This window comes from Ixodes scapularis, unplaced genomic scaffold (genome assembly GCF_016920785.2).
Source record: "Ixodes scapularis isolate PalLabHiFi unplaced genomic scaffold, ASM1692078v2 PGA_scaffold0__279_contigs__length_252992795, whole genome shotgun sequence".
Lineage (NCBI taxonomy): Eukaryota > Metazoa > Arthropoda > Arachnida > Ixodida > Ixodidae > Ixodes > Ixodes scapularis.
The window spans coordinates 28,984,853-28,997,538 of NW_024609835.1; the positions used below are offsets into that span (position 1 = coordinate 28,984,853).

Genomic DNA, 12,686 nt, shown 5'->3' on the forward strand with positions numbered 1-12,686 from the left:
ACGTTTTATGTGTATTTTAGAAAGATAGTGATTCTTATGCTGAGGTTTATGGCGTAAATGAATTCGTACTATTTCTTGTTTTTGTAATACTTCCAAAGGAAGGCATCTGGCTTCTGCTACCGTGCGAGGTTCAGATGAATCTCTTGGTAGACCAAGGCAGATTCGAATGCATTTGTTAAGCGTCCCTTGAAGCTGTCGTTTACTCGTTAGGCTTATATTTGTTAGGTGTGGAATAGAGTGCCTTATTAGTCCTTCAACCAGAGATTTGTACAGTAGAATCATTGATCTGCAGTTACATCCCCAAGCTGTTCCTGCAAGGCAGCGTAGAACATTGGTTGCTCCCGTGATTCGCTTTTTTAGAGAATTAACTTCTTTCGTCCATGAGAGATTTCGATCAATGTTGATCCCTAGAAATTTATGTACTGTGACGTAAGGAACTGTATGTCCGCCTAAAAAGATCGGATACTTTTTCATAGATTTCTTCGTAAATGCCATGGCAACTGTTTTCTTGGGAGAGATCTGGAGGCCTTTGGAACCTAGAAAACTTGCCAATATATGGAGAGATTTTTGCAACCGCAGCTTTACAGTTAGCCTAGAGCGGGAAGTAGATCATACGCAGATGTCATCAGCGTATATGCTAATACTAACTCTTCGGGGAAGATGCTTTTTTAATGCTATCAGTGTGATGTTGAATAGAGTGGGACTTAGTATTGCACCCTGAGGTACTCCGTTGACAACATCAAAATAGTTGGAACTTCCTTCTGAAGTATCAATGTAAATTTTTCTGCATTTGAGGTAATCGTATATCCATTTATAAATGCGTCCTCCAAGTCCTAGATCTGCGAGAGCCATTAATATTGCCTCATGCTGAACAGAATCAAATGCTGCTGTAATATCTAAAAACAGTGCAGTGGTCGTGTGACCTTTGGCTCTACCTTCTTCGACACTCGTTGTAAGATCAATGATGCAGTCTGTAGATGACCGTCCGCGGCGGAAGCCATTCATTTGTTCTGAATAACATTTGTTTTGTTCTAAAAACCATGAAATTCTACCGAGTACCATTTTTTCCATTAGCTTTCCTACACAACTCAAGAGTGCAATGGGTCGGAAAGAATCGAGACTAGTGGGCGGCTTACCAGGCTTCAAAATCGGCACAATCTTTGCAATTTTCCACTCTTGTGGTAAGGCTCCTTTGATCCAGGAATTGTTGTAGTATTCAAGAAGTCTGAGTTTGGAATGTTGGGATAGGTGTGCCACGGCGTTATACGTAATGCCATCTCTACCTGGCGCTGAATTATTTGCACCTTGAATTGCTGCATTTAGTTCATCAATAGTGAAGAGCAAATTTAGACTTTCGTTTGTTGCAGCAGGTGTGGTAGGTCCCGGAGTCGAGATAGTACTACTATGTATGCCACCACTTGTTAGGAAAGCGCAGTAATTGTTCGCAGTATCGACTTCACTTTGATTTTCACGTAGTGAGAGTGCTTTAAATGGATATCGCTGCTGGGGGCTTCTCCTTAGACCTCTGATAATTTTCCATGTGTATGTAAATGACTTACGAACATCGAGATTTCTACATATCTCCCTCCACCTCTTTTTTGCTAATTTTTCGAGATGTCTCCGAATGTGTAATTGTGCCCGTCGTGAAGCTCGCATATCTACCGGGTCTTTTGTACGAAGAGCTTTCCGCTCTGCTTTCCGTCTTAAAGCACGTAGTCTTAAGTATTCTTGATCGGATCCATTTTCAACCTGACGCACAAAGGAAAAAAATGTTGCCTCAGTAAGGGAATATGATAAAGTTGGAATTAATTCATCATCACTTGTCGCAGCTGTTATGCCTTGGTTTGCCATTTCTCCATATTTGTCCCAGTTGATGTATTGTAGTTGCTTCTTCCTTGAGGGTATTCCTTCTAATGTCATGAGTATTGGATAATGGTCACTTCCTCGCGTTTCAAGGTCCGTGTGCCAGGACATTTTGTTGAAGAGGTCACTGGATGCGAAACAAACATCGAGACAGCTTCCTGATTTCGCATTTTTTAGAAATGTTACACTTCCGTCATTAAGACAGAGAAGCCCATATTTTTCCATGAGGTCGGCAAGAGCTGTTCCTCGTGACGTTGTTTTTCTGCTGCCCCAAAGTTGATTGTGGGCATTGAAATCTCCACAGACGACGTGAGGGGTTGGAGTAGTTTACAAAATTTTATCAAGTCTTCCTGAATCGAAAGGGACATTCGGTTGGATATAGGCTGTGATTATAGTCAGTTTGATTTTCCCAAGTCCTACTGTGGCACAGACATATTCATTTGTTGGATGGGGAGCAATAATGTGCTCGACTACTGTAGCGTCAGTTCGACATCCGAGAAATAACCTACTTTGCTCCCCGCCTCTTTCGGAATGATATATTTGATAGCCATTTAGGCGAAATGAGTCAGCAACTCTTGACTCGGAAATAGTAATAAGAGGAAATTGATGTTCCCTAATTAGCTGACGGAAATCAGACAGCTTTGAATAAAGTCCACGTGCGTTCCACTGAAATAGTATGCAAGACTTAAAATTTTGTAAGGATGACATAATGATAATAAAAAAAAAATAAAAATGATGCGAAGGCTAAGTGTTTTAACCACAGCATGTCTCAATAATGGGTAGGAAAGAGTCCATGATCTTAAGGGCAATTAACGCGTAGGGGGATGTAAAGTGCTGAAGAATTTTGCGGATTACTTCAGAGATGGATTTAAGGAGAGCTCCAATGCCCTCGGATTTTTCGGCTGGTGCAGATACCTTGGAGGCTTGCGTGGGCTTGTCGCCGAAAGGCTGTCTCTCATGCTGGTTTGCTTGCTTGGGGGGTTCTACACCTGTGTTGTTTGGCACGGGATTTGGATGTTGAGTAGGTTTTACCTTGCTTTGTCTTGGTTCCCCTTGTAGCGCTGCTGTGTACGTTTTCTGAGGAGTGGAGCTACAGGCAGCTGTTGGGACTTGTAGAACTGTTGTTGACGGTGTCTGAGGAGTGCCGCACGGTGGAGTTGTTGCAAGTTGGTTTGAACCACATGTAGAGCCAGGTATCGACGGGGTTTTCTTAGTTTGTTGGACATTACGGTTATCCGGGCTCGTTTTTCTTGGGGGGGTATTCCACTGTAGGTTTCGAGTATATTACAGAGCAAACTACTGTACGTGCTGTGATGTAGTCTACTTTCTTCTCCATCTGATATTGTTTTATTGCGCACTCCCGCTTCCAGTTCGGACATTCTGTGGATGTGAAAGGATGTGCTTCTCCGCAGTTTGCGCACTTAGGGTCTTCTTTGCATTGTTCCGTGGTGTGGCTTTCGCTTGCACATTTGTTGCACCTTGCAGAATGACGACACACCGCTGGGCGATGGCCAAAACTTCCGCATTTAGAGCACTGGATAGGGCGATCCTTGAAAGGCGTCACAGGGTATCTTACATGTACTAGCGTTACGTGCGTCGGTAAGCATGGGGAAAAAAATACTATTCGTACAGCTTCAGTGCTCCCCAGGCGTCGAGCATTCGATATGGGACAGCTTGCTTGTAACGATGTATTGAGATGAGCGTCTGTTACGTCAGAAGAGACGTTCTTGATGACACCGACAACAGAGGAGCTAATCCGCGGTTCATAAGGCGTGACTGGAATTCCGCAGATGCTGCTAAGACGGAGAAGTGCGTTGGTTGATTGACCATTTCGAGTATCGACAGCGATGAGATTTAGGCGTACGTTATATCGTATGAGTATGACGCCTTCGGGAATGATTTCATCGAGGGCTTTGGAAAGTTTTATGCTACTCAGTTTTGTTAGCACAGTTTCTGGAGTTTTAGGCGCCAACATAACGGTCAGACCAGTCTGGCGTTGTGGTTGAGATAGGATGGTGTCATCGGTTGAGTTGGAGCTGTTGCCGTTCTGGCGTCCTTTTTTTCGTTTAAAGCTCTTTCTGCTGCTCACCGTTTTGAAATCTGCATCCAGAGATTCAGCATCGTTGGGAGCGTTGTCTTCTTCGATTAGTTCATCCATCGAGGTTTCTGTAGCTGAGTCGTCATGACTGGTCTCTGCGTCCAATTGATTGGTTTCCATTCGAATGCCAGGTTGGTCGGCCATGTTAGTTGAGTCGATGTGGAACCCCAAGCCTGGGTCGGCTTGACGGGGTGGCCCACCTTATGTGCTGATGAAGAGATATTCTCGTTGCTGATTATGTTAAGGATCTGAAAAAGGTTTTCGTCTTGTCCTGCCGGCGGTAAAGAAATATTAGGCCAGATTCCTTGGAGCGAGGTACGCAGATATACTTTGGCTGTACTTCTTCGTCGTCTCTCTCGAGAACGATGAGCATTGTTTATCCCCTCGACTCAGAGCCAGAACAAGCGGCCACATGGCCTGGTGCCTATAATATGCCGCCAACGTTAATCATAACCACGCGCTGGGGTTGGCAAAGTAGAAAACGCGTGCTGAGCTCGCATTGTTAGATTATGGCCGTTTTCATCACCGCAGTGGTTGGCCACGTGCCCCAACCCGAGTGTCCACCAAGGCATTGATTGTTACGAGCCAAAGTCAGGTGCTCACGCAGTTCTCGTGTCCAATATATGAGCCGCGCTAGACTGTGGGCGTGGTTTCGATCCCACAATTACGTCGTCAAGCTTCGCGAAGGCAGGAGTGAAAGAAATAGTCCCCTTTTATGCTCGCACTTTCACCGCGACAAAGAAGCTTCCGTATCATGGCGGTCTGTGCAAGTATACTTGAGCCAGACTAGGACCAGAACGCCTCTGGAAAGTCATCAACATTCCAAACCAATATCGTTTTATGACCCCTTTAAACTGACACTACAGCCAAAGCTACAAACGCTGGTTAGCCCGCGCTCCTGGATTTAAGACGTGCATTTCTAGCGCGAGTGCTCGTTCTCCGGAAGAACTCTTCAAACCAGCGACCTCGAGCCTCGCGCTTTTGCGTTTCTGAGGCCTCGTCACGCTCCGGAGGCGCCCCGTTCATTCGCGTGGTTCCTTGACAGCACACGCCACTGCGGTGCACATGCAGTTCCAATTACTTGTCCTCCTGTATTAGGTTAAGGCAGTAAAACCTGATGTGTGCTTTATAGCTCCAATGACCGGGCAGCCCAATACCCCTAAATCATGTCCAATCTAAAGCCTCTAACTACCCGGCTCAATTCAATCGGCGAAGCACCGCAGACCGGAAGCGCGCTCAGGGCCGAGATACCGGGTGGACTTGTGGGTCAGGCCTTGGGGGGGAAGGGGGAGGGAACTGACATCACGTGCACGGATGTGACGTTACGGGCGATGTTGTACCCATATCTATTTTGTTAACTTAGTATTTGACGTTTCACCCTGTAAGGTATCGGGTTGGCCGACGAGACTCGTCGACCGTTGCCGCGCACAGCCGAGCCACCGGGTGGAGGAGAAAGAAGTGGTAGCTCGAGGGTAGTTGGATCTGGCGGTTGGAATGAGCGGCCATGATTTACGGGTGCCTTAGAGGAAGTGTTTAAGAGACGTTGAAACCTGACAAGTGGGGGCCCGTCCGGGATACTAAGATGTCTCATCGACCGCTTTTCGTGCCGCCAGACTTTCTCCGTACGATGATGCAGCAAACGGATGGTTCAGCGCTCCATCGGGAACAGATCTCCGCCCACATACGCGAGCTCTTGATTGCCGCGCCCATCGAGCTTGCAGAAGGTGAGCTCGACCCTGAGCTGCCTCAGCCCTTGCAACCTTTGTTGCCTCAGCCCTTGTCGCCTCAGCCCTTATCGCCTCAGCCCTTGCAGCACTTGTTACCTTCTCCGTTGGTAACGCCAGCCGTCACTGCGACCAACGGAGCGCCCGATCAAGATCCCATGCATGCCCTGTGGATCTCAACCCAGCCTCCCAGGTTTTCTGGCTTTGGAGATCTACAGTCACCAGAAGGGTTCATAGAGAAGCTCGAGAGTTACTGCCTAATCCACGGTGTCAAGCCAGAGGATCGCATCAGCCGTGTCGTACCCGCAGTTCTCGACGGAAGTGCCAAGCTGTGGTTTCGCTTCGCGGGGGAGTTTACGAGCTGGGGCAGCTTCGTCACCGCGTTCCATAGTCAGTTTGCGCCGGTGGACAAGAAGAAGCGACTGAAAGAGGAACTGCGGAAGCGAACTCAACACCCCGAGGAAAACCTGAAGCAGTTCATATATGTCATCAGCAGTTACTACGACAGGATCGGCGATCCTGTGACGGATGCGCAGGAGGTGGAGAGGGTACTCCGACAGATGCACCCGCAGTTCCGGGATCTCGTTGAAGGAAGGACCTTCGCCACGCTCAAGGAACTCGCCGACGCTGCCGATGGATTACTGGAGCGCGTGTGGCGACGTCTCCAATACGTACCCCCTCCCCAACTTTTAAACCAAGTGGCCCGGGACTTGGTGTTCCAAAGTCGAACAACGACGGCAGTGCCTCGCCTAGTTCCGGTGACTCGAACGGCGACGCCAGTGACTCGTCCAGTTCCGGTGACGGATCGGAGTGTAGCAGCCTGGACCACGCCCACCCTCACTGCTCCAAGCGCGTACCCCTGGTGCCTGCATCCGGCGGCCCTGCAACCTTCGTACTACAGGGACCAAATCGGTGCTGTCGAGGCTCACAGCGTAGCACCGTCCCAGATGGGTTTCGGCAGTTTCGGCAGCCCAGTCCGACAGCAGGCCGTGCCCCAGGAAAACAGCTATGATCGCCAGCTACAGTGTCTTCGGTGCGCGGGTGTGGGACACATGTCACGCCAGTGCCCTACGAGCGCGCCCCGGTGCCGGGGCCGGCCTCGCTGTTTTCGCTGCAACGAGCCCGGGCATATGCAAGCGAGTTGTCTGGGAAACGGCAGACAGTAGACGCCGCACCGGCAGGCGTCTACATGTCAGTGCAGGTACCTGCAGCAGCCGGTGGAAAAGAGCCGCTTCTGGAGCTTCGCATAGGGGACAGAATCTTTTGCGCACTCCTGGACACCGGGTCAAGCGTCAGTCTTGCAGGAAATGCAGCTATTGCGACAGCGGTGGCTGGAGGAGCGACTGTTCGAGAAGAGCAGCACTGCCTTCGTCTTGCAGCCGGTTGGTCTCAGACAACAAGCTCCGTACGATGCCGAGTGCATTGGGCAGGGGGATCACGTAAGCAGCGATTCCTCTACATGCCAGGCCTTTGCAGGGACATAGTGCTAGGCAGAGACTTTCTTAACGCTACCGGCATCTCCATACACATTTCTTCGAGCGCTTGGACGATCGGGTCTGAACAGAAGCGTATTCCGTTTTCCATGGGTGAAATCCAAAGAGAAGAGTCCGATCAGGCCAATAACGAACAAGTGTATAGCTTAGAGCGATTGTTCGCCGAGTCAAGTGAAGGCCCTTGTGTGCAGAGAGAACAGCCTGCGGATGATCAGTTCCTACGAGAAAATAACCGGCGTCAGGCCTACCATAACAAGAAGATGCCTACAGATGATCGACATCTGCTGCACGCCGACAATCCTGACGTTGACTATGCAAAGCATCCGGATGTCTTAACCATGCTGGGAAAGTTTGGCACGCTATTTGATAAACGTCCTGGCTGCACGGGACTGATGGAGCACACCATCAACGCTGGAAATTCCGCGCCGATTCGCTGCAGGCTTCGCCCGGTCAATGCTCACAAAAGGCAGATTATGGATTCCTGTATCGAAGATCTGCTGAAGCAGGACTTGATACAACCCAGCTCGAGCCAGTGGTCCTGTGCCCCAGTCCTGGTTGCGAAGAAGTCGGGAGGATACCGACTAGCTATTGATTACCGGCCGCTCAATGCTAAAACCCAAGTTCCGGTATACCCAATGCCACGGACGGACTGGGTACTGGCAGAGTTAGGCAGAGCTCAGTGGTTCACAAGCTTCGACCTGTCCCAAGGTTTCCTCCAGATTCCTGTCCGCCACGAGGATATCCCCAAGACTGCATTCATATGCCACAAGGGTACATTTGAATTCAAAAGGATGCCCTTTGGCGTGGCTGGCGGACCAGCCAAATTCCAAGCTCTCATGGACAAAGTACTTGTGGGAATCAAGCACAAATTTTGTATGGCCTTCTTGGATGATGTCTTGATATACTCCAGTTCATTTGAAGATCACTTGCGGCATATTGAAGTGGTCTTGTCTAGGATCGCCCACGCTGGGCTTACCATCAATCCGACGAAGACGCAAGCCTGTAGGCGGTCGCTGAAGTTTCTAGGGCACATAATTTCACCGGGAGTGTGCAGACCTGACCCGGATAAAGTTGCAGCTGTCCGCGACTTTTCAACCCCCCAAAGTGTCAAGGACATTCAAGCGTTTCTTGGATTGGCCGGGTATTACCGGTCTTTCTTGCCAAAGTTCTCTGAAGTGGCCCGTCCTTTGACCATTCTTCTACAGAAGAATGTACCCTGGCGTTGGAGCAACCAGCAAGAAATGGCATTCCACCAGCTCAAAACCATGCTGGCAGACGAGGTGGTGGTTGCACTCCCTGATCTCAACCGACCGTTTGTGGTGGAGACCGATGCGAGCGGCACCGGCATCGCAGCAGTCCTCTTGCAAGACTCGGAGGGGACAACTGCGGCCAGTGTCATTTATTAGTCGATCTCTGAACGCAGCTGCAAGGAACTACACCGTGCAAGAATGGGAGTGTTTGGCCGTAGTCTGGGCCATTGACAAGTTCAGGCCGTATTTGGAACATACCAAGTTTGAGGTACACACCGACCACGCTTCTCTCAAGTGGTCACCACCGAACAGACCTCAAGCAGGGTACGTCGATGGGTGCTACGCTTGCAAGGTTTCGATTGCCTCATCAGACACCGTCAAGGAGCAGCAAACATCCCAGCTGATACCTTGAGCAGGTTCCCTGCTCCAGTCACGGTACCGCCGTCGGAAGCACTGGACACCGAAACCGATGAGTGGTTCCCCATAGAGACGGTGGAGCCAGAGCACCGACTTCGGTTCGAGGAAAATGCCACAGTGGAGGAGACGGACATATCACTGCTCCTCAATGCATCCCAGCTGGCCGATGAACAACAGAAAGATCCTGAAATCTCCGAGGTAATTCGCTACCTCCAAGACCGAACTCTGCCGACCGACGAAACAGAGGCACGTCGAATACAACATGTTTCTGAGGATAGTGAAATCGATTATGACGGACAGCTACTAAAGGTTTCAGGGGAAAGAAAGCTCATCTGGGTTCCAAAACAAATACGCCAGACGGTACTGCAGTTGTCACACGATAACCCTTTAAGCGGACACTTGGGGTACTTCAAGACTCTGAAGCGGGTCGCGGAGAGGTATTTTTGAATCGGTATGAGGTCTGACGTTTCCCGCTATGTGCGATCTTGCTCGTCCTGTCAGACTTTGAAGCCTCGTCGTCAAAAGCCGGGGGGACTAATGGACAGTACCTGGGCAGAGGAACCTATGGCACACCTGAGCGTAGATATAATTGGGCCATTACCCATAGCAAAACACCACCACAGGTATCTTCTCGTGGTCATCGACAAGTTCACAAAGTTTGTTGAACTATTTCCCCTTCGAGCTCCGACCAGTAAGGCCATCCTGGAAAAAATGATTGACGTGTTTTGTCGACATGGCTTCCCAAAAAGCATATCCAGTGACAATGGAAGAGTCTTCGTTTCTCGGCTGTGGAAGAACGTCATGAAGCACCTCGGCATCAAAGACCGCCACACGGTACCGTACCGCCCTGCAGGGCAAATGGTAGAGCGGCATAACGAAACAGTGAAACAGTGCCTCGTGGCATACTGCCATGACCATCGTGACTGGGACCAACGTATCCCTGAAGTTTTATTCGCAATGAGAACTTGCGAAAATGTGACCACAGGGTACACGTCAGCTTTTCTGTGCTATGGGCGCCAGCTCCGCAAACCATGGGAACAAAACTCTGGTCAACTTCCTACACCAGACAGTCGAGCTCCAGGCTTCGTGGCAGAGGTGACATCTAGGCTGCAAGACGCACACGAGTTTGCGCTAGAGAACCAGAGAAGAGCCCAAGAGCAGCAGCGCCGCTACTACGACAGAAATCGACGACAATGTAACTTTAGGATCGGTGATCTAGTTCTCCGTGATCTGCACATTCTAAGCGATGCCAGAAAGGGCGTGGCGGCAAAATTGGCACCGACACGCTCGGGGCCATTCGTGGTAGTGGGGAAAGTGGGGCTGAACGACTATCGATTGAAGGACCGCAATACTGGACGACCAGCAGGACTGGCACATGCTGACCAGCTGCTGAAGTTTTGTGAAGACCGGCTGAACATATAATCTAAGGGGGGAGGATTGTAAGGTATCGGGTTGGCCGACGAGACTCGTCGACCGTTGCCGCGCACAGCCGAGCCACCGGGTGGAGGAGAAAGAAGTGGTAGCTCGAGGGTAGTTGGATCTGGCGGTTGAAATGAGCGGCCATGATTTACGGGTGTCTTAGAGGAAGTGTTTAAGAGACGTTGAAACCTGACAACCCAAACCTATTAACCTCTCTTCCTAAAAAAAAGAAAGAAAAGAACGGGTGCGTGTGGTGTTTTCCATAAAAAGAGTTCCCTTAGAAACCCACCCTCCCCCCTAAATCCGCCCGCGGCCGAGATCGCAAGCTAATTCTTCGATATTTTAATGGTATTAGTTTTCTTGGCGTTTAGTTGCGTGTCAAACAGGTGTATTGGTGAGAAGAACCGCTGTCACGTGTGCGTGCACGATTTATCTTCAGTTGATCATTCTGCGTTCCCGACGGAGATAGCTTACTTGCTTTAAGCTAAATGAAATCTTACTACAAGGCGTACTTTGCCCAGTGCGCCTTGGGATAATGCGAGATGACGGATACAAGCAAATACAAACAAAACACAACACACCTCTAACCTTCAATAAACTTGTTCCTTTTTGGGGTTCCCTAGAATTGTTTTTGCCCCTTACACTGAGGCAAAATGTCTCGGCTTCAACTTGAGAAATATTACTAAAACATAAATAATTATGTATGATATCTATGATCCTAGTGCGTCGATCGTGGTATACATATATATGCACGATGGCGCTGGACAGTGTTAATTTTAACACATCAAATATATACGAAAAGGAATACCTTTGATTTGTCGCGGTTTGCAACGAGATAATCGAATCTCTCGGTGAAAAGATCGGTACTGTAATGCCCAGTTTCATTGAACACCGGCGTCGCGTTGTCTCTGAAGTCGAGTCCAATGTGGTCCTGTAAATAAAAAAAAACAAAACAAAAACATTCAGCCTTTTTACTTTGGTGAAGAAAGAGGACAATGAAAAGTAATGGCGGACCGCAAGTCGGCAAGCCAGAGTGGAAAGGTTGCCGCCATCTATGAGCACCGGCGAGAACCAGCTGCTTTACTTGCCGCCGTCGCTCATAGATGGCGGTAGGTGTCCAGAGTTCGGTGCCTTCATTTCTTTGTGGGGGATACGATCCTGAGGAAACTAGCCTTTAACAGCTCCGCTGTAATATGTTACGAAATCATGGTATATTGTCCTGGTCTGTTTTCTCGAACAAATCCAGAGAAGTTGAAGCTGCTCTAGTCACTGGCAGGTTAAGAAATGCAGCACAAACTAGCGCTAGAGATAAAAGAAAGAGCGTCGAAACAGCAGCCACGACCGTCGACGGGACGCAGCAGCGAGTGGGGAGTGACGGCGTTACAGCTGGCGAGTGTGAGAGTGATTTGGCAAAGCCACGGTCGGCTCTTTATCTACTGCACTCAGTATTTGAAATATTCGACCTAAAAACATTAAATAAACGCGTCTAACCCATTTAGACGGTCAGCAAAAATCGGTTGCGCAACCTATTACGCTGCGACTTATAACAGAGGTGCAGCTAGGTTGTGTAAACATATGGAGTGAAAATATTAACAGACGAGCTTACTTTTTTGAAAAAAGAGAAACGTGTTTCGGGTTATCTGCCGCGGCATTTGCAGACGACGTCATGCCCGGGCTCGCCTAGTTGTATGAGCTACCGAAAGATCGCGCAACATGAGACACGAAAGTACTGCAGCGCCTCGACCGATCATCTCCGTGCCAAAAATAGAAAGCCACGGGGGATCTAAATCCATGTTCTCTTTTTAATTTTATTTTTAAGTGAATAACATATCGCATAATTGTAATTTAACATTAGAGGGACGCGCGCCGGCACAGTGAAAATGTTCCGAAGATCGCGCAGATCGCGTCTGCTGAGCTCGGCGCTGGCCCACTCGACGCTTCCGACATCTGTCGGCAATCGAGGCTGTCGAGGCTGTCAAGGCTGAGACACGAAAGCTGCACTTTTGTGCAGCTTTCGCGTCTCATTTTGCGCCATCTTCCGGTAGCACATACAACTAGGCGTGTCCTGTCATGACGTTGACTGGAAATGCCGCGAAAAAAGACGACGAAGTGCTTTGAGCAAGGAACAGAAAATTTTGCTCTCTCGGTATCTTTTACGTTTCAAACCTATGTACTCGTATCCTGACCTGGCATTTTTGTTTCAGCAAGTGGAACTAGGCTTGTCTCTTACTACCAAACGCCTCTGCATGTAAGAGACCATGTCTTCATCTGAGAAAGTAGCGAACATCGGTGACCATTCATCTTTTGACGTCACTCCTGGGCAACGCCCAACGGTAAACCCCACGGAAGACAGCCTTGCTGCCACTCCAAACGCCTCACCCGAATTTTCTAACTTAGAACATTCCGAGATGGAGCAGGACAA

The 12,686-nt window shown here is 49.2% G+C and overlaps 1 protein-coding gene across 1 annotated transcript in view; it reads right to left on the reverse strand.

Annotated features, from left to right (window-relative positions):
• The window catches only part of LOC8041661 (arylsulfatase B-like), a 58,700-nt gene that overhangs the window by 16,530 nt on the left and 29,484 nt on the right, over window positions 1-12,686 (reverse strand). The window contains exon 5 of the mRNA XM_040216066.2: window positions 11,073-11,195. Within this exon, the coding sequence (XP_040072000.2) occupies window positions 11,073-11,195 (123 nt within the window). The remainder of the gene's footprint in view (window positions 1-11,072; window positions 11,196-12,686) is intronic.